Here is a 21209-nt window from a genome sequence, read left to right on the forward strand (position 1 = left end):
ATGAAAAAAGAAAAATCCAGCTCTTGGAGATCACAAGGTCAGTCACGTGTTAAGTGAAAAACGAAATAGCCATTAAATATCCCTGAGAAGGGGAGTTGGACTATTTTAAGTTGCGTGAATCTGAGAATTACTACAGTATATTCAGATGTGCTGATTTTAGCACCATCCAGTGGAAAATGTGATGAACAACATAACGTGACCAGGGGAAAATACCAATCATAGATTTGTTGTAATGTGTTGTAATGTGTCCTTTAAGGCCAGTCAGATGATGTAAACCAACCAATAAGGTAACCACTGTAGCAGTCCTCATGTGACATAAATTAATCTGCTCAAATAATCCTAATCATTGGTATGGTTTGAATAATTCACCCCAGCATATAGTGTAAAAGTAGGCTCAAGATCCCTGTCTGCAGGTTTTTGGTGATTCATATATAGTTTGATACAAGAGCCCTCTACATGACATAATTTGTGCACATTGATAGTCAAACTTTATGGGGTTACAATAGAGTAATTCAGACATATCATAGCTGCTGGCAGTGTGGAGCCCCAGAGCAGTTCAGTGTAGATTTACACCGACACAGACATTCTCACATGAGTGCAACTGCAGCTTCACAGTCTCCATCACATGCTGATATTCTCAAATATGCCCGTGTGTGTTGTCACATGCCATCTGTGAGGATAAGCGGCTTCACGTGCACTCATGGCAACCACAAGGCCAAGCATGCTGTCATTCATTTTCTCTAAATTAAATGTGGGGTAATGCGTTTGTCATGACCCTCGCCAAAAGACCCTTTGATCGAGGAGAAAACATCAGTATGAGCCCTGTTTAAAACCCGTGGGGTGGTTGAAGAGTTTTCGATCCGTATCTTCTTCATTTTGATTTTACAGTATCGCTATCATGTGCTTTCATCTGGATTCTCAAAGTTCAGGAGTAGCTCAACTCACCCTACAGTCTAAAAGATGAATGAGAAGAAGCGTGATTGTTGGCTTTCAATAATGATGCATGAATAAAATTTCGTAATTGGTTAACATAATCCAGGGCTGCCATGCAGCATACAATAATACAGCAGCTTAATTAATATGCATTATGGATCATTACATTCATTGTTAGGCAAACTACTAATTACTGCACACTGAAAGAGGTTGAACTGCAGCAACACTATCCTAATGCTGCATGTGGAAAAGTCATCCAAACCACTGTGTATGATTAGAATCACAACACTGTGGAAAAACTGTGATTCAATTAAGTTTATTGCACAAAGCACTCGCCCATGTTCAAATTTTGTTTTTGGTTTGTTGGTGATTCTTTTAAACCAAATTTTCACTCTTACAAGTTTACAGCCAAAAGAGATTCAGGTAGAGACGACATATTAAATTAAAATAAGATGGGTTTAAAATGAGATATGCTTTATCCAAAAAGTATTTATTGTTTATAGTCTCGGTAGTTTACTACTACTACTACACACACACACACACACACACACACACACACACACACACACACACACACACACACAAAAGAGAAAAAACAGGGTTGTGTGTAAACTGTGACTAAAAACAAAACAAATACAAAAAAACAAACACACACACACACAAAAAAAACCCTGTAAAAAGTGTTAAAAGCTGGGGTTGAATGACAGAAAATTGACAGAAATGATATGATTATTATAATTATATGAATTATGCGATTTAATTTGACATTTGTACTCACTGCATTTATTTACAGCACTAAACTAGAACTTAACAGTTCATTATTTTTTGTAGGTCTGATTTTTATTTAAAGTTAATTTTACATTTTATGTAATATGCTTTATGTGAATGATACCAACTGTAGTTCCGCTTGAGTGTATTTTTTTTTTTCACCAATATTTAGACGTTACGTACACTGAAGCGGAACTACATGCAGTCATATTTTGACACGTCAGCTGTAGGCGCCGGACACATTTGTAAGCTGTACTTGTCGCATTTCCTTGCTCGGCTGTGTTGATGTCCACCGATGTGAGAGTTATAAGTGAAACGCTTTTCATTTCCTTGTGTTTTCTCGTCTTTATGAAGATGTCTCTTACCTCTGAATGAAAAAACTGAATGAGCTGATTTTTCCGTTGATTAATTCTGTGATTCAACCGCCTGTGTTTTATGATCTGGCATGCTGCCATCACCAGGTATGTCTAAATTCACGTGTTTCACCTTTTCAACTTACATGTGCTTTGTATGTATTTGAAAACGTCTTATATTGATTTGATGTGTTTTATTTCTACTTTTCTGTAACACTTGATAGTTTTCAGATGAGAGCGGGACCCTGCGTGTTATTGTACTCTGAATATATTGAACCTTAGCATCTCCATTGGACTTATTTCTCTTTACTGTACCCTTATTTATCATAGATCAGGGTTTAACTTAGTTTGATTTTTTGTGATTCCATGCAGTCGTCAGTTCTACCTTCAACCCCAACAATGAGTGACTGCCACAGTTTATGATTAATGCAAAGTATTTGCACAGGCGCACTGGTATGTGGTCATCTTTTTTCTGATGTGTTGCCATGTGCATGCAGCGTAATTTGAACGTTATTCACAAACTCACTTTCTCGTCTTCATCAGAATTGTTCAGTCCAAGGAATTCCCCATTTCATTGTTTGTTGCTCACTGCACCTTTTCACTGCTTCTCCATTGCATATTAAAATAATATAAACCTATCTGCTTTGATCAGCATGATTCTGCTTCCCATAATGCTGTCACTGTACAAACTAAATGATTGAAGGCATTTATAGCAGCTTCAACTAAAAATCGGTTTAGTTGTATCAGTTGTTTTCACTCATCTCCTTTTGAAGATTTGCTGATAGGACTGGAGGGTTGAGGCCCACTAATCCATTATGGAGTCCTCAAATTTAATCAGACACAAGAACGGGAGGCAGAGGAAGCAGGTGGGTGGCACCCTCCCACCTGAAAACATAAACGACATGGAGAGTGACTTCTCTGAGCCGGGGATAGAAGACGAAAGAGAGCAGGGTTCTCTTCTGCTGCGAGGGTCGCCTCGCAGGTCTGGGATACGCGGCGAGCTGGGGAATGTGTCGCTGCTTCTATTTCTCTATGTGCTGCAGGGGATTCCTCTTGGACTGGGTGGAAGCATCCCTCTGATTTTGCAGAGTAAGAATGTCAGCTACAAAGACCAAGCCTTCTTCAGCTTTGTCTTCTGGCCATTTAGTCTCAAGCTTTTGTGGGCACCCCTGGTGGACGCTCTGTACTTCAGTAGGTTTGGTAGGAGGTAAGAAATACATCTGGATGCTGATTACCCTGATGTTTTAATCTGTATCCATGTTATTACACTTCATATCTCTAGACTGCGCTTCCTTCTCCTAATTATGTCTTCCTCATGTTTCTGCAGAAAGTCATGGCTGGTGCCCACACAGTACCTCTTGGGCCTCTTCATGCTCTACCTTTCTGCAAAGGTTGAGTCACTGCTGCAGAGTAAGGGAGGACCAGATGTGGTTACGCTTACTGCTGTCTTCTTCATGCTTGCCTTCCTGGCAGCCACACAGGTAAGCTTCTTTAAACACCATGATACAGACAGATATTTAGATCGATAAATAAAAGGCGTTTCCTTTCTTTACCTCCTTGTTATTTAAGGATATAGCTGTGGATGGCTGGGCACTGACTATGTTATCCAGAGAAAATGTGGGCTATGCATCTACATGCAACTCTGTAGGCCAGACAGCTGGCTACTTCCTGGGAAATGTGCTCTTTCTGGCTCTGGAGTCTCCTGACTTCTGCAACAAATACCTCAGAATAGTGCCCAAAGACACCGGCATTGTTACCTTGTCAGGTACTTTCTATCCATAACCCCTAAAAAAAAAAGTCAAATATATTTCTGTTGGTGAATAAACAGCAGTTTTGGTCTTTTGTTTCCTCCGGTGCAGATTTCTTGTTCTTTTGGGGTGTGGTATTCCTGATTTCCACCACTCTGGTTGCCATCTTTAAAAGGGAAAATGTACGTGGCAGAAGAACGACTACCACCCCGGAGGAAACACAGGGTGTCATGGAAACCTACAAGTTGCTATTATCCATCATCAAGATGCCAACAGTCTTTACCTTTTGTCTCCTGCTTCTCACTGCTAAGGTAATTGGTCACTATTGGATACATGAAGGTGTCACTTTTGGATATTTGCCAGGTGGAAATGTAATTTTTTCCACTCTCTTTGTGTTTCAGATGGGTTTCTCTGCAGCAGATGCGGTTACAGGTCTGAAGCTGATGGAGGCTGGAGTTCCCAAAGAGCAGCTAGCATTGCTAGCAGTGCCCATGGTACCTCTCCAGATCTTCCTGCCAGTGGTCATCAGTAGATACACAGCAGGGCCCAGACCTCTGGACATCTTCTACAAGGCCTTCCCATTTAGGTGGTAACGCATTCTGCACACACTACGCACACATTCAGTAAACAGAAAGCTAAAACGATCTTGTTCTGTGCTGCAGGCTGCTTATCGGATTGGAGTTTGCTCTGCTAGTGTGGTGGACTCCCAGCGTAAAACAAGAAGGAGCCTTCCCAGTTTACTACTATGCCGTAGTGCTGCTCAGCTATGCATTGCATCAGGTTTGCAATTTCTTTGCTGTTCTTATTTTCTAGTCCAGAGTGCTACAGTGTCTTCCAGCTTACTGCCTCTGTGAAAAGACTACTAGCCGCTGTAGTCAAAAGAAGACTCTTATTTCCATCTGCTGTAATTGATATCAGGCAGTGTGGCTCTGTTGTGGCAGAGCAGGAGCAAGAGCCCAGCACATAACAGAGCAGCCATCAATGCCAACAGGGACTGATTAGGTTATACAGAGCATGAAAACAGAAGCTGAGTGGAGATGGGTTGCAAAGCAGCATCAAGATATGCAGAAAATGTATGCAGGTTAACAGTAGAGTGGCTTAAACATTCACTTGGGGAGCAAAAGGCCGCTGGTCAAGTCCACCGACAGAGACACTCCCCTCTGCGGCTGTCAGGAAGGGCATCCGACATGCAGAGCTTCCCCCCTTGTGACAAGGATGTGCTGGATGAGAAGTTCCAGGTGAATCATTAGCTGATTTGCCAGTTGAGGATTTGATGGCCTACCTGAACAAACACTATACAGGACTGCAGTCCTTTAGAAATTTGCCAACAAAACTGAATTAATAAGATAATTAAGCAAGAAAAATCAGGTTATAGTAGACTGAAAGAACTTTGTTAACCTTCTGTTTTTTGTTTATTATTCTCCAGGTGGCGTTGTATAGCATGTATGTGGCCTGCATGGCTTTCCATGCCAAAGTGAGTGACCCCCTTATCGGCGGGACCTACATGACCCTGCTGAACACGGTCACTAACCTCGGAGGAAACTGGCCTTCCACTGTGGCTCTGTGGCTGGTCGATCCGCTGACCTCTAAGGAATGCCAGGGGGCTGCTGGGCAGAGCTGCGGCTCTTCTGAAGAGGCTCTGGTAAGTGATCAGACGATGAGGATGGGGCAAGATGGTGTGTGTGTTCTCTTCTATAATGCTCTAAAAGTTCAAATAATTCTTTCTCCCATGTTCAAACCTCTAGCTGTGTGTGAAGGAAGGCGGCGTCTGTGTGACGACACTGGACGGTTACTACGTGGAGTCTGTGGTCTGTGTTGTGATGGGTTTAGCCTGGTGGGTGTGGTTAGGGAAGAAAATGAGGCGTCTGCAGGAGCAGAGCCCGGCTGCATGGAAGTGCAGAGTGAACTGAGGAGAACGCACGATCAGCTACACCGCAGGCACTCTTTGGTTCACTCGACCTTCATTTACTACACCAAAAACTGCTGAACTACTTCCATCCTCATACATCCCGTGTCTCCGGCCCTGCTCTAGCTGCTACATTCAGAAAGCATTTACCCCCACGCTTTGCTTCTGTCACGCTGAATTATACATACGTGAAGATATTCACTATTTTTATCTTTTGTCATTAATCTCACTAATAGTAAATGATATTGTACTCAAAACTGAAACAACCCTCAGACTATAGTTACAAAGTTATCTTGATTTGGCTCTCATATATATCCTGCTGCTTGAAATCGCTTAACCAAAAAGAGCTCAGTCAAAGATTAGGTCATGTTTTGGGTTCGTTTAAACGTGCTCGGATGGCCAGGCTATGCTGCTCTGCGCAGTTTTTCTTTTTTTTTTTTTTTTTTACCCCAAATGGCAGAAGCACATCATCCTTTCTAAACCTTTCACAGAAGAAATCTTGTAAAGGAAGAACTTTAGACAGACTCGTTCACCTGCCACACCTTTGTTTGGTCTACGTTAAAAGGATACTCGAGGGAAAGACAGTCAGGATACGCAGAAGCACTAAATCTGACCTAAGTATATGCAGTTTAACTCAGTCCGTGTAGTAATCCAGCTAAATTACCTCCCTCTCAATATTTTCTTAAAATTACTTTCTGAGTAGGTTTTTTTTCCAGTAAAGTAATTTGTGCCTTATTTAGCTTTTAAGTCTTTAAAAAAAACAAACCACCGCTTAGTCTGAGCTGCACTGTAGTTAAAAAATGAAGGCAGGGAATATTAGTTATTTGCAGATGAAGTTACAATGAAGAATACTCGTTTTCACAAATCTACTGTCATTTAGAAAGCTGCACTTAATGATATGGCTGCTTTCATACGCCAGTTATTTTTCTGATTGGGCAGCTAAGTGCATATTCCTTACGAAGACTCTAAATTGCATACTGCGAACCATCTGTGGTTACATGAAGTGAGATATGTGAGATCTAAACTGCTTTATAAATGTGTTTCTTAAATAAGGACCAATTAAAAATGGAATTGCATTGTTGGTCAGTGCCACTCTTCACTGTTGGACCATTTAGGTTTTTAGTAGTCTGCCAGGTAAAGGTGTTTTAAGCTTCCAAAGACAGCTGGTGTGATTTTTCACCGGACAGTATACTTGGCATGCTTCAGTATTCAGCTAGGCCCCAGATAATAATAGACTGCATTCCCCCGATTTATAGATTATTGATGCAGCACATATTAAACCTGATGTAGGCATTTAACTATATCGTCCGTCTGCATTTGCAGTGCATATCGAGGATCTCTTAGCTGAGTGCACCTGCTGGGACAGTACGGTCAGCTTTTGCTATAATAAATTTGTGGTCACTTAGAAAGGTCCTTGTTTTTGCAGGAAAAGCACTTTTTTTTCCATCTAACTTGAAAAGAAAAATAATTTTTAGACATCTTCACAGCATCCTTGTTTGTTTGAATAAGTTTTTGTGCTACAGTGTGTACTACTCCCTTCTCAAACAAGCACAGCCTAGCTCTCATGGCCCAGAAAAATGGCGTTGGTCATTGTTAGTCAATGGTGCTAGCTTCAGTTATCATGCAAATGTAGCCGAGATGGAAGAAGTCCCTTGGATGACCCCAAAAATACAGCTTCCAGATTAACGGAATCAACTTTCTGGGATTTACTTATCTGGATGATTGAGCATGGATCAAGACAGTGTAGCTCTGATGAGTACTTTCTAACTAAGCGGCCAATCAAGGACCAGTGAGACATCTGTTTTGTTCTTTTGAAAGCTAGACCCACTGATGTACTCGTACTCAGCTGTGCACAGAGGTCTCTCACTCCTCTTTCCATTACACTCAGCTCTTTGAAGGGAGTAGTACACATAGTTGCATTAAAACCATTTTGAGACTATAAGTAACACTAAACTAGCCAAGTGTTTTTCAGCTGTGACAGCATCACTGGAAAAAGTTTATTTTTTTTTATCATCAATCAGCTTTTTTGACACATTTGTGAACACTGGAATACAGCATTGATGGTTGGTAAAAATGTCCTCTATATGCCTGTGTAGATATTCCACTGAAAATTATGTTTATGAGAAATTATTATATAATGCTTCATTTGAAGAGCCATACACAGATATGCTTTCCTTAAAAAAATGTTTCAATGTGATCTCACAAGCCCAAGAGTGGAAGTGTATCTCTTTGGCAGGTGGTTCATTCCCAAGTTTTTATCATTACATATTTGTAGCAGGCAGATAAGGGTTTTACTTTCCGTTGCCTGTAAGGAAAAAGAATTTAATGGCCACCAAACAATTCAGATCTCAGACCAGCAGCCTTTGGAGTGCAACTTGACGAGCGTGTTTTTTCTGATGTTTTTCATACTGTACACACATTCATGAATGAATTTCTCTGAAACCAGCACTTGAAAGTCCGACTGTGTCAGATAGGAAAGCAGAAGTGCACAATCAGGGTTCGTGTGAGGGTACGGCTACCTTTGAACTCAAATGGTTTTGTAAACTGTATGTTTTTATGTTGTTGTTTTTTTTCCACGTCTTTGTTCAGTCCCTCATAGTTTACATTAAATGAACTACTTCAAATGACCGTGGGGCCTTTCATGTTCATTTGTGGCCACGTTTTTTTTTGTTTTTTTTAAACAGCTGAGATTCAGCTTTTTCAGCATTATCAGGGCGCTGTGATTGTTTTGATTTTGTTTGGGAATCAGTGAAGTTTTTTAGTAGAGGTTTCAGATTATTTCCTGATAAGCTAGTCTTTGAGTGGTAAACTACTCCATCTTTAAAAGAATTATAATTTTTTTTTAATTACTTTAGTTTTTGTTTTTTTTTACTTTGCACCTTTTGTGTTTGTGATGAGTTCAAATCTCCAGTTACAAAAGAAAAGGAAACAGGACTGATCAGATGTCTGGTGATACATTCAAATGTGCTCGCAGCACAACTTTGTAATTAAACGATATGCAAACATACGAGGTCTCCCGGTGCTTTTCTTGAAATTAAAACACGACACGGCAGTTTGTATTTCTTTTACAGTTTATTTATAATTTTTCTTGCTTTCCAAGACTTCTAAAATGTTGCTCCTTAACAAGTTAATGCAGAGGCAAGGAGGCTGTAAATGCTGCTCCAGGCTTTTGGAGCATAAAAACGGCAGACAGTCCAGATCAACTGGTGCCGCAGTCTCCGATGTGAATCATTCCACGGGTCAGGTGAGGTCCGACGTCCTGAAAACAGCAGGGGCGCAGCATCTCCTGCTGGGTGTAAGACTGAGGAGGGAGGGTCAAAGAAAGCAGCACCGAAATCAGTTTGATGTTTTGTGTGACGGTAGGGGAAGAGACAGTGGTTCACGCTAATGCTGAATGAGGCTCGTGCACCTGGTGACGTGCCGGCTAACCCCACTGATGCAACCCATAGTGTGGTAGTGCCTGAAGAGTGGATAACTGAGGGAGGGATCCCACGCCAAATGAACCATGTCACACGTCATCCATAACACTGACGCTCAGATTGTAAAAGTCAACAGGGGTTTTACTCCTTTGAATCGAGGCTCTCTGGTTCATCGTTGATGTGTTTATTAAGACAAAGCTATATTCATCATCACCAGAGCCGCCTCTTATCTGCTACTCAAAGAAAATTTCCTTAATCCTTCTTTTTTTTAAAAATAAATTCATACCTTTTCACTCAGAGACAGGAAGCGTTTTATCTGAGAAGTCCTTTCCAAATTCTTCCAATAGAAGAAGCTCGCCTCCCCCCACTTTTAAACAGCGTAAAGCACTTTGGATATCTTCTAGCCGACTGCATTTCAGTTTGAGTTGCTTGCATACCGTGAGACACGTTACAGGCTGCAGCTCCTCCAAGCATCTCCTGTTGTAGTCCATTTGAGCGGGGGTGGGGTCGGGGTAGAAGACGAAGGTCAACAGACCTGAGGTGTCGGAAGTGGTGAGACGTGATATTGTTGGTAGCACTTAACCATAGCACGCCGGAGTCCCAAATGCACGCACAAACTGCAGGTTCTGACAGTATATGTAGTGTGTGGATGTGCAATTTTGGATTTTCATTGTCTCTAGCATCCATTTCTTTTTGCTTTGTTTCTTAAAAAAATAGTGGGAGGAAGAAAAAAAAACAGTCAAGAAATATACTCTCCTAAACAGTGGCGGCGGGGTCATAGGTTCATACGTAGATGCTCGGGCCGTTTGGCCATGACAGGATAGGCTTGCTGCTTCATCTGAGCAAGGTTGATCCCAGCAGGCTGACGGATGGGGAGAGGGGCCGAGGCCTCGGCGCTGGTTGTGATGTCCATCTGCTCTGGGGTGGACAGTTCCATGGCCTGGTCTTGAGGAGACTGGAGGACACCGGGTCCACCGCTGGGAACGAGGGGGCTCCGATGCCAACAGTGCCCCCCTGAAAACTTGACCGGGCTGAAAGCACAGAGGAGAAACAAGTGAATGATGAAAAACGGCAGATTGATTATTTTCTGCATTTTAACAGCAGAAAAAGGGCAAAATTCAGACAGTGACAAGAACTTCAAGTGATTTTATCAGCTGAACTGACGAAATATTGTGATGGAGAACAAAAAAAAAGATTATTGATCGCAACACCATGTACACAGTGATCTATAGAGACAGATGTTTCTTTACTGTCTGAGGGAGAATCTCAGGAGTGTGGAGTCGAGCAGATGAGATGGAGAACATCACTAAGTTTGCTCAGACATCCTGCCCTTCACTGGTTTAAATATGCAGACTGGTACAAGATCCAGCATCTTGCGGCACACACTGAAAGATCTGAGCTTCCTCAAAAACCAGAGAGATCTGAGAAAAAGTATTTGTACCCTGGAGAATCAGCAGGATTTCAGCACCGACTACTGTCAAAGTGTGGTGTGATCTTCATCTAAGTAACAGATGCAGTCTTAAAACCATCAGACTAAACTAACACACAGGAGGTCAGCTGGACCTTTCATGTCTTTATTGAACTCACTGAGTAAAAACTGACTCCAAGCTGGAAAAACACAGTAAGTTCTTGAATTTAGGAACTTATAGAAACTCCTTCGGGAGCAACAACCTGATGTTTCATGCAGCTCATGTCACAGTCACTTAGGTCAGGACTGACTTGTGTTCTCCTTCAGCCTCTCCTGAGCTTCAGGCCGACTCACCTTGGGACATGCAGGACTTATGATCTGCTGCCTCTTATCACAGGACATCATGCCACTAATTTTTGTAATAAAAGCACCACAACTTACAAAATAAAATGTTAACTATATTTATTTTAACTTATTTTTAAGCTAATTGCCAACTGAGAATCTGCACTATATCTAAAGACCATAAGTGATCATTTTATCCAAAAAACATACTTTTAGTGCGGTATGATATCTGGCAAATGTTACTTCTGTATGAAAAGCATTTGTACCAGAGGCATCAGCCTGAGGATCGTCCGTCGCAACACAAACATGCTCGTTTCTCACGCTGACATTACCTGAGCGGTGTCCTTGGGCTGTCCGTGATGCGTCGGGGTGAGCGGATTTTTGGCTCATACGAGAATTTTTCTTTGATGTTTTCCAGGACCGATGGAGCGATATACGTGAAACCCTAAATCGCAGGGAAAGAAACAGGTCAGGGGAGACGAAGTCGTGTTCAGGACAAAACTAATGAGAGGAATCCTCGTTTACTACCGAGCCAAGTGCAGCGACTGTCAGTCTCAGATTTATTTCTGCCCTGTGATAATTAATAATCTTTACAGTTTACCATTAAATCCTAAAACAACTGAGAAATCATTAAGATGACACCTTACTGTCCTCCTTTGAGCCTTAAGAGATGCTGCATATGGACTGAGTACTGAAAACTCTAACAGAGCCTGAGTCAGAAGTTACCAGGAAGGCTTGATTGGCGCTCTCACTGAGGGTCGAGTCATCCGGGCTATCGACGGGCGTCTGACTGGTGAACTTTGAGTCAAACTGACTCACGTCGTCAGCCGATTGCTGCGAAGACAGAAGAGAGGACACGCAGGTGAGGGAGTACAGCAACACGAGCACGTCTGAAACAGGAGAGGTTGCGATTCCCGAAACGTAGGACTTCTTGCAGTTTCCCGCTCGAGTACTCACCAGAAAAGGCTTGAAGGGAGGCTCCACTTTCCGAGCCAGCAACTCCTCCCAGTTGATGTGTCGGAAGAAGGTATGACCCTATGGCACAACCACGCACAAAGCGCAATGAACAGATGGAATATGTGTGCTCTGCATCTATAGATAAGCACTGAGTAGTTCATGGCAGAGCTGGTGCGACTCATCACCGACATCCAGCTGCATATTCTCACCTGCACCTCTGCAGCGTCTCCTGCTCCCGCTCCCAGGCGCGATGAAGCGTTTCTCTTTAGCAACTGCAAAAAAGGAAGAAATAAAAATAAGAAGACAATAACAAGACGAACTAACAGGAGGGGAAAAAAAACAACCTCTTGATACCTTTTTTAGGAGGTCTCGAGCTTCATGTGTGAGGTACGGCGGGAGGCTGAGCTTACACTTCAGGATCTTGTCAATTGTCTTTTTTCGGTTTTCACCAGTGAAAGGCGGCTGCAGTAAAACATGGAGCTGAGGTTACTCTACCGTCGCTAATGCGGATTCATATTTATAACAGTCCATTAATAAGAGCCAATGAGAAAGCTTTTTTTCTTTCCAGGCTGTTAATGTTTAACTGACCGCTCCTGTGAGCATGTCGTACATCAGAGCGCCCAGACTCCACCAGTCCACCGCTCTGTTGTGCCCGCTTCTCATGAGGATCTCTGGAGCCCTGTGATAATGCGAGTGCTTATTACTGGTGCAGCAATATTACTTAGCAAAGATCATCAAGCGGCCACGAAGAGCGACTCTCATTGCTGGATAAGAGATTAATTAAAAACAAGAAGTGTACTCACATATATTCAATGGTGCCACAGAAAGTGTGCGTGACCGTGCCGTCGTGAATGGATTCTTTACACAGCCCGAAGTCTGTCAGCTTTACGTGACCTTTGAGGAAAACATTAGCCTCACATTAACATATACATTGAAAAAGAGCTGCCATTATAAATCTTAAGGTCATTTTTGATTTTTTTAGCCATTTCCCATCTCACCTTGGCTGTTAAGCATGATGTTCTCGGGCTTTAGGTCTCTGTAGATGATGCCCTTCTGGTGCAGGTGACCCAGAGCCATGGAGATCTCTGCCAGGTAAAAACTAAAGAAAGAGAAAAACTTTAAGCCGGTCTGAGGTCCACATTGCATCTGAGCCATCAGACAAGAAAAGACAAAGCATATATTTTGCTGCTTATGCTTATCTGCAGTGTAACAGAACTAATGAACTCATTCAGACTGTCGACATCTATAACAGAGGTCTCTGAGATATTACATCATCTTTAAACAATCCGAACATTTCATCCTGCAATCTGTGTTTCAGTGCGTCGTCATGCTCACCAGGCTGTGTCTTCCATGAAGATGCCCTCTCTCTCCAGCTGCATAAAGAGTTCTCCTCCTGCACAGGTGAACACATGTTCATGCTACTAACAGCCATATATGCACACTCCTAAATGTCTGACCCGTGTGGAACAGCCGAGTAGAAAGAAGAGGTGACAGTCAGGTTCTCGTGTCCGATAGATGCAAACGTTTCTGCTCGGGAATCTAAACCACAATTATGTGACTCACACTACTCGTATATTAACCTCCATAAACCTTTACGCCTCCATCGCACCGAGACGGGCGAGGGAAATTGCTGTGACCCCTCACACTAACCCCTGCACATTAACTGTTTGGGACACTCCTCTCTGGCCTCACGGCGAAATGAAATAGTATAACATTATCTAATATCAGACACATTAGAGATAAATCCATGATTAACCAGACAGCTACAGTGTAACGGATGTGTGCATTAGATCCTGTTACATACAGTTTGAAGACAGCGTGAGAGCACTCTGGAGCGATGAGAGAGTGAAGAAGGAAAAAGAAAAAGGGTGGAAAATAAAATGCAAAGAACTCTGATTTCAGTGTATTTACAATATTCAGATCTGATGTTTACACTGAACCTGGTTTCTTCCTGTTAAAAGGGAGTTTTTCCTTCCCACTGTCACCAAAACACTTGCTCATAGGGTTGAGGGGGTCATATGATTGTTGTAGTTATATTTCTGGTAATTTTATATTTTATCTGGTGCGAGGTTTCAGAGGGGTTTGAGGTTGCGACGTAAGGTAAATTGCGTAGATTTCCCATTGAAGCATAAATCCCCTGTAAGACGCATCTATGTGCCAATTTTGGTTGCTCAACTCGTGCTGGTTTTTAGGAGGAGCTCACAGGCAGACAGAGATTTCACGCATATAGTAAGATACAAGAAGAGTGCCTGCTAGGAGCCATGTTAATGCTCTGTATATGTGAGTGTACTGCTTCCACTGACCACTCAGATACTCCAGGATGAGGTATAGCTTCCCTCCCGTCTGAAAGGCGTAGATGAGATCGACAATGAAGGGATGCTTTACTTCCTCCAGGATGTTCCTCTCCGCCTTGGTGTGGGCTGTGTCCTTGGCGTTGCGCACAATCATAGCCTGCAAATGAACAAATCGACATTATTTAAGAAGCAGACACAGCAGCATTATATGCAGCATATTTTTGGTCACTGCCTGTTTGTCCCACGTGACTAATACAGAGAAAATAACAAGACTTCACTGTAAGACTCAGGGCTTCAGCTTAGTCATCAGCAGTACGGTGGGCAGAACAACTCAAAAGCTTGACCAACAACACGCCACCAATCCAGGCGACACAGAGACACTATATATGTATGTGAGTCACAGTGTAAGTAAAAGATAACATTTTACACAAGTGGCTAAATTTGTACCCCGAAAATAAACGACAGCGTGGATGTTCTTAGTTTGAAAAGCTGCTTCTGTGTCCATTAAACACTTAAGTTCCTCAAAATAAAATGCTGTAACATCGGATTTTGCAATATGAAAGTAAAATTAGCAAAGCGTGCCCATCATATTTGATATCTTGCACAGACAGAACTCAGTCAATTCACTGCTGTCGCCAGGAAGTGCGAAACCCTTTAAAGTAAAAACATTTTGCATTTGGCTGCCGAGTTGGATCACATGACACAACCAGCTGGATAGTGCAGTACTTAACAAATGTATTAGTGTAATGTTTATGTCAGAGCTGGCCTAAAGTTAAAAGTATTTGTAATTACATTACTAATGTTGTAGTAATGTAATGGTTAATCCACTAGTACGTGCAAACCCTTTAACTGGAATTATATTTTTAACGTTTGAACATAATTATTGTTGTTAGGCATGAATTTTTAAGTTTACTATTTTACAATGAAGCAGAAAATATAGAAATAAAGAATAAACAGTAAAGCACATTTCTATTATGTTTCATTGAGATGACAAATTACAGTTATTTCCTTGTATTCGTGGACAGAAACATTCGTTTTAGTGGTTGAATGTCATGTATCAAGTCCAGTGTGCTGTCTCTGTTCTTCTGTTTGTCAGATAAATAATACCAAGGTTTGGGGTTTTCTTAAAGAGATATTTGTGTTTTCTTGTTTTTAATCAGCACGTGCTGAGTGGTGTCTCACTATGGTCAAGCTTTTGAGTCTTTTGGTCTTCCATATGAAAGCAGCAGAATCACATTTCATTATTATTATTCTAAGTCTACTTTAATAAGTTTAGCAAGTCAGATCAATCACCTGGTAACTTATAAACTAAACCAAAAAACATGCATTAAAATACGCGCAGCCCTACCGGAGTACACCGGGAATCATTATGTGCACAGAGAGAAGAAAAGCACTCTTCCTTCACTCTTCTTTTTGTTTACTAAACACTTTTGTCAGAAGGCCAAAAAGCTGTTTCAGCAACTACGCTGTCTCAGCACTGCGTGAAAGACCAATGAGAACTGGCTGATTTGTGCAATTTAATGTGAATTTCCAGCTCTTCTCACTTCTTCCAACTAGTCTACTAACACGTGCTTATGAAGCATCTCAGGAGTCCGCAGTCCAACCTCAGGACTTTGAGCCTTTTCCCTCTCTCACTCTCACACATGCAGCCCTGAATCAAAGTTCCAACTAGAGAGTAAATGAGAAATTATATGACGGTTTTATGGCAGTCGAGGCTGAAACATTAACACACAGGATGATGACGATGCGTTCAGCAGTTCAGCTATCACGTTCAAAACACTGACAGGCTGAAGCAAACGCGACTACTCTGGATTTTATACGGTGCTGTACTAAAGTCTTAAGCCAACTCTCTTTTCTTTACATCTTACTAAGAGAACAGGAAACAGATGCAGCAAGTTATTGAAACACGAAAAGCAGAGTTTGTACAATTCTAACAAGCTTTGAAGTCAACTACTTTTATCCTTTAACACAGGCTGAACTCAGTTAGGAAAGCTGTCGTGTCGTTTCTTTAAGTAGTCTTCAGGAATAGTTGTCCAAACTTCTTGAAGGACATTCAAAGCTCTTCTTTGGATGTTCTCTGTCAAGATGATCACACACAGCTTCAGTAATGTTGAGGTCCGGCATCTGGGGAGGCCAATCCATGACTGAGAGTATTGCTGGATATTTTCCTATTTCTCATGGACATGACTTTCAGATACTATTCATCTGCTTTGGATATTTTTTTAAGGCCTGTCGCATCTTCTTTTTTCCCCCATTTGCCAAGTTTCCTCAAATTTTTTGAAGGACACACTGAACACCATGCCAAGATATGCCAAGTTTTCAACCAAACCTATTTTATGCCTGTCAGCTTGATATATCTTTGTAGATTCACCTTAAGAGATGTGCTTTTGTGACAGGCTACTAGCAGCAAAGTGCCTAAAGATACTACTTGAATGATTCAGTTTAGTGTTAAAGAACGTGGTTTACCAGCCTCGAGAACTAGTCCTCAAGCCCACTTTAAAAATAACAAGAAGGTCATTTAAAAGTCATCCCAGTGGAAGCAAGATATGAGGGGTTGCTCAGGACTTTTACACAGTACTCTACATACGCATATGTGTTTTCTAATGAAGCTATAGGTTCAAAGGGACACATTTGGCAAATGAGTGGATTGAACATTCTCACGTGTTTTGTATCGACGCATTTGGTTTGCTTTGATTTTTCTTTGAGAAAATACTGAAAACAAACCAAACCACAGGAAATAGCTCCAAGTTTAAAACTGATTCGAGTCAATGAACAACAGGTGTGAAAACGCCCCAAGTTGTGAATCACTGCTCAAACTTTATCGGATTGTTTTAAATTAAGAAGAATATCTAAGCTTTTCCTTCACTGGACATGAAATCTGAATGGAAGTTTTATGTAAGTGCGATCTCTGGAAAATTCTGGTATTTAACTCAAATTCTGCATTCATACAGTGATCTCTTTCCACATGGAGGGAACAACTGGCAGGTTAGGACAGACCAACGTGCGATGATAAACTGTAGTTTAAGAAAATAAATGTATGCAGCTGGGAATTTTGGGCAAGTCAGGACTGATTTCATACCTTGAGATGCTTCATAAAGATGAAACCTGGCCTCTATCGCCACCCTACAGCCCCGTATCGGAGCTGTGCCGCTGCCTTAAAGCCAAGGGGTTTAAACAAATAACTGAAACGTGGCAGTTCTTTAATGTGTCACTAGGGTCACGTAAGCCAATAAAGCAGAAGCAGTGTGAGAATCGAGCAGCGTCTAATGGGCTGAGGCAGAGTGTTTTAAGTGCCAAGGCTGCAGCAGAGCAGAGCTGATGGCAGTCTACCAACTAGCAGTGAAATCTTACCCGGCCACAGGCTTCAGAGGCAGCCAATGTTTGCAGACCAAAGCATCGTAATGTTTAATGGCAAACATGCAGCTGTGTTCATATAAAACATAATGAGAGGCGCTCTAATTGATGAACAGGATTGTGTGTTCCGGAATTGGTGAAGGGTAACATAGCAAAGAAAAGGGGAAGAAATGTACCTTTTTTAAAACTTTCATGGCAAATATTTTGCCCGCTGCAGCGCCAACAACCTTTCGAACTTGAAAAACCTGCCCAGGGAGGAAAGGGATCAACATGTCAAAAAGATGCGCTTTAAGAAATGCGGGTCAAAGCAATAACAGACGCCACATCACAGACACCAAATAAAAGAGAGCGCTTTGTCAAGGCAATGATTACCTTTCCGTAGCCACCCTTCCCCAGGACGCGCAGCAGCTCGAAGCACTCCGGTCGGATGTTCTCTGTGCCCTGATTGACGTTGTCCTCGGATATCTCGATCTTCTCGCAGTCATCCATGTTGCTGCAGTGAGACATGTTCGACTTTCTATTATGCCCGTGCCTCTTTTTGACCTCTTTGGTTATAAAAATCTCACAAAAGTCAAGTTTTAAAAACTTACAACTCAATGCACTGCTCCATGAGATCAGCGATTTGACCCTGGGAGAAAAAGAGGAAAACAAAACAAAGTTGTGAAGGATTTTTCTTAGTTTTTGTCATGAACAGAATCCACAGCAGCCATGGTGTAAATGGTAAATGAACTGGTACTTATCAATAGCGCCTTCCTACTAAAGTTCTTCAAAGTGCTTCTTTCTACACGTCTTATTCATCCAATCACACACGGGACTATTCACTATCCCCAAGTGCTTTTTCTAACACTCACACTCTGATGGATGCACCCAGGGAAACTTTCAGTTTGCCCAAGGATACATTAATATGTGGACTGAAGGCGCTTGTGACAGAGCCATCGGTTTTTAAGGCTTTCTCTCAGCTTTTAACTTCATAAGGACATACCCAGTCCTCTAAGTAACAACTACAATAAAGCATTTCTAACACTGAGCTTAGCAGCATGCAGGGCAACAGCCGTTTACATTTAGAGCTTACTTGTTTCATCAATAAATTCTTGTGAATTCAGTTACTCAGCAGCTCTTTTGAATATTGATTAATGCTTCCAATCAATCTTTAGCAAAAAATACCAAACATTTTCTTCTCACAGCTTCTCCACTTGCTGGTTTTCTTGCCTTGCAATCAGTAATAACTGATTTACAACTCACTTAAATAATCACTCACGAAAACAGTAAATATTTATAGCAGTACCTAAATTATAGCCTCTTGCACAATAGCCTTAATAAAAAAAATCTTCCTCTTTAAAGAGACTGATGTGACCTTTCAGCAAAGCTTTCTTGATAAAGTTTACACATATAGACAGTGTGTGCTGTTTATTGCACTCTCTTCTTTTCAGCAGCTGCACTTGGAAGTTTTTTTCTTGTTTTTGTAATAAGAAGCCTAGACTCTGACAGCAGCTCTTCAAAGCCCCTCATTTTAAAAATGCAGTGTATTTCTGGAGTATTGCTGCCTTTTATATCTCAGCGAGAACAGAAACAAGCGGACACTCCGGTGCACATTCCGACTCTGGCTGTCAGTCCTGCCAAAATAAACTGTTGCGCTCGGAGCCACATTTATCACTGCAGCACCTTTGGCCAAGTAAGGACGTCTTGCTCAACTCCCAACATGACAGCGCTGGGCTTTGACACAGCGTCAACACCGTGCGCATGTCATCGCCGGATCACGTTAGCATTAAAGCCGGTGACAGCTCTGTCGCGATCCCGGTCATGCTAATTAGCACTAGCTTCGGCTATGTCCCTGTGTGAAAAGGGCCTGAGCTGTCCGGCTGCAGGAGAAGGCCTGCGGGCGGCTGTCAGGCAGGCTACCAGGCTAAGCAGCTAGCTTCCGTGCGTGGAGAGTTTCTGCTGTGACAGCTTTCGCGGTAAATCGTCAGCGTCTCCCGCTAAAGTATACCTCCTCGTTCTCATCGTCGGAGACATTTTCCTCCGGCTGGTCCAAATCAATGTCAAACACTCCAGCCATGGCAGCGCTTCGCTCAGATCGCTCTGTCACACACCGCAAGAATAGCAGGAGTCCCCCACCTCATGGACAAACACACACCGCCGCCATAACCGGCTACTACACTGAGCATGCGCACTGCGGCACTCACAAAGTGGGCGGTAACCTCGTTTCATTTTGTCACAGGGCTTTGGAGCGTTTTTAGGGGTCCAAACAAAGCGCAAGCGAAAAGGGAGCGAAGGCACACACAACAGCCACCGTTCATATTTGCTGTGTGGTCGGCTGCAATGTTCGATCGCACGACAGGTGTTGTGCCAAAAAGTGATTGTCTGCCAGAAACTGATTGCCGTCCGCGGGAGCGCGCGCAGCTGCTTAAAGCTGCAGCGCCCGGATTACTTGCGTTGCCAGCTACTTCCGTGCAACTGATATAACGTGGGGGGGAAAACCCAAACACATTTATGCCTTTGTTATTAGGCAAAGGTATGCATTTATGGAGCTTTAACGTTTCTTGTAACCGAATTATGACGCTATCAGAAGGTTGCTTTCAGTGTGTAGCGCAGTCACGAATGACTACACGCATCACGATGGAATAATTAATGCCTACAGGTTTAGTATGTCTACTCTCGTTGTTCATGTTTGTTATAAGACTGTCGAATAGTAGTTAAAACAATAAAGACCTATTGTGCCAGTATCACCATGACTCTTTCTTGTTTGTGCAGAATAACGACTGAGAACATGGCATTTTAGCGCTACCAAAAAGTGATTGTGGCCTATAACTTGTCACTGAAACAATATTTCTGCTTCAAACTTGTTGGATATATTCCAGAAGGGTTACATGTGATATATTGTATCCCAAAACCTCTCCAAGAACTGCTGAATAACTTGTACAGGAACAATAACACTGATAATATGCCATTTTCAAGCTGCCAAAAAGTGATTGTGGCCTATATCTTGTCACTGAAACAATATTTCTGCTTCAAACTTGCTGCATGTCATTCTGAAGGGTCCTATGTGACACATTATATCTCAAACAGTCCCTTAGAACTGCTGGATAACCTGTAAAGGAACATTAACTTTGATAATATGCCATTTTCAGCCTGCCAAAAAGTGATTGTGGCCTATATCTTGTTAATGAAATACTATTTCTGCTTCAAACTTGCTGCATGTCATTCTGAAGGGTCCTATGTGACACATTATATCCCAAACAGTCCCTTAGAACTGCTGAATAACCATTAAGGGAACGATAAAACTGATAATATGCAATTTCCAACCTGTCAAAAAGTGATTGCCGCCTATATCTTGTCACTGAAACAATATTTCTGCTTCAAAATTGTTGGATATCCTCCAGAAGGGTTACATGTGATATATTATATCCCAAACACTCTCCAAGAGCTGCTGAATAACTTTTAAAAGAACATTAATACCGATAATATGTCATTTTCAACCTGTGCATAAAACGTCAAATTTCAAAAATGTTGTAATTCAAAAATAATACAAAAAAAGGATAATGGCCAAATGGAAACAGGTGGGAGGAGATCTGCTTAAACACATTAGGAACACCAAGTAATAGGAAAGACAAAACAAACGGTAATAAAAATGTCATTCCAATACAGCACTTATTAATTGAAATGAAAACCAAAAACAAATAACAATTACATCCAATTAAAGAAGAAACCACCAGTTAAAATAAACTAA

The 21209-nt window shown here is 41.9% G+C and overlaps 2 protein-coding genes across 6 annotated transcripts; one reads left to right on the forward strand and one right to left on the reverse strand.

Moving 5' to 3' along the window:
- The first annotated feature begins 1597 nt into the window (after nucleotides 1–1597).
- Nucleotides 1598–8715, forward strand: slc33a1 (solute carrier family 33 member 1). Of its 4 annotated transcripts, none has more exons than XM_086261137.1 (10): nucleotides 1598–1946; nucleotides 2056–2162; nucleotides 2427–3261; nucleotides 3382–3535; nucleotides 3624–3819; nucleotides 3914–4113; nucleotides 4204–4388; nucleotides 4465–4582; nucleotides 5229–5444; nucleotides 5548–8715. In XM_086261137.1, the coding sequence occupies exons 3-10, from the start codon at nucleotides 2870–2872 to the stop codon at nucleotides 5710–5712; spliced, it is 1626 nt and encodes a 541-aa protein (XP_086117263.1). In that variant the 5' UTR covers nucleotides 1598–1946; nucleotides 2056–2162; nucleotides 2427–2869; the 3' UTR covers nucleotides 5713–8715. The 4 variants fall into 4 exon arrangements, with proteins under 4 accessions (XP_086117263.1, XP_086117261.1, XP_086117262.1 ...); XM_086261135.1 differs by lacking the exon at nucleotides 1598–1946 and having other exon boundaries at nucleotides 1953–2162; nucleotides 2427–2507; nucleotides 2828–3261; XM_086261136.1 differs by lacking the exon at nucleotides 1598–1946 and having other exon boundaries at nucleotides 1953–2507; nucleotides 2828–3261.
- On the reverse strand, nucleotides 7254–19724 carry rps6kb1b (ribosomal protein S6 kinase B1b). 2 transcript variants are annotated; one of them, XM_086261140.1, is made up of 15 exons: nucleotides 19470–19724; nucleotides 18073–18110; nucleotides 17855–17975; nucleotides 17659–17727; nucleotides 14138–14285; nucleotides 13170–13227; nucleotides 12833–12933; nucleotides 12638–12728; nucleotides 12423–12513; nucleotides 12189–12296; nucleotides 12044–12106; nucleotides 11835–11912; nucleotides 11604–11711; nucleotides 11210–11322; nucleotides 7256–10158 (listed from the first exon to the last, which is right to left on the reverse strand). In XM_086261140.1, the coding sequence occupies exons 1-15, from the start codon at nucleotides 19536–19538 to the stop codon at nucleotides 9903–9905; spliced, it is 1512 nt and encodes a 503-aa protein (XP_086117266.1). In that variant the 5' UTR covers nucleotides 19539–19724; the 3' UTR covers nucleotides 7256–9902. The 2 variants fall into 2 exon arrangements, with proteins under 2 accessions (XP_086117267.1, XP_086117266.1); XM_086261141.1 differs by lacking the exons at nucleotides 18073–18110; nucleotides 19470–19724 and adding an exon at nucleotides 17480–17490 and having other exon boundaries at nucleotides 7254–10158; nucleotides 17855–17904.
- Nucleotides 19725–21209: the final 1485 nt, after the last annotated feature.

The sequence above is a fragment of the Aulonocara sp. 'chitande type north' Nkhata Bay genome, linkage group LG14, assembly GCF_057382095.1.
Source record: "Aulonocara sp. 'chitande type north' Nkhata Bay isolate Kocher_YH1m ecotype deep benthic linkage group LG14, A_spYH_male_GT1.1, whole genome shotgun sequence".
Classification (NCBI taxonomy): Eukaryota; Metazoa; Chordata; class Actinopteri; order Cichliformes; family Cichlidae; genus Aulonocara; species Aulonocara sp. 'chitande type north' Nkhata Bay.

What these genes read in the sequence shown, in the direction of transcription:
- rps6kb1b (XM_086261140.1), bottom strand. Translation starts at nt 19,538, where the DNA reads ATGGCTGGAGTGTTTGACATTGATTTGGACCAGCCGGAGGAAAATGTC. An exon ending in GGAAGGGTGGCTACGGAAAG is followed by an intron (nt 17,728 to 17,854) that starts GTAATCATTGCC and finishes CTCCCTGGGCAG; the next exon opens with GTTTTTCAAGTTCGAAAGGT. An exon ending in TTCATGGAAGACACAGCCTG is followed by an intron (nt 12,934 to 13,169) that starts GTGAGCATGACG and finishes CTCTTTCTTTAG; the next exon opens with TTTTTACCTGGCAGAGATCT.
- slc33a1 (XM_086261137.1), top strand. Translation starts at nt 2,870, where the DNA reads ATGGAGTCCTCAAATTTAATCAGACACAAGAACGGGAGGCAGAGGAAG. An exon ending in CGGCATTGTTACCTTGTCAG is followed by an intron (nt 3,820 to 3,913) that starts GTACTTTCTATC and finishes CCTCCGGTGCAG; the next exon opens with ATTTCTTGTTCTTTTGGGGT. An exon ending in TCCTGCTTCTCACTGCTAAG is followed by an intron (nt 4,114 to 4,203) that starts GTAATTGGTCAC and finishes TTTGTGTTTCAG; the next exon opens with ATGGGTTTCTCTGCAGCAGA.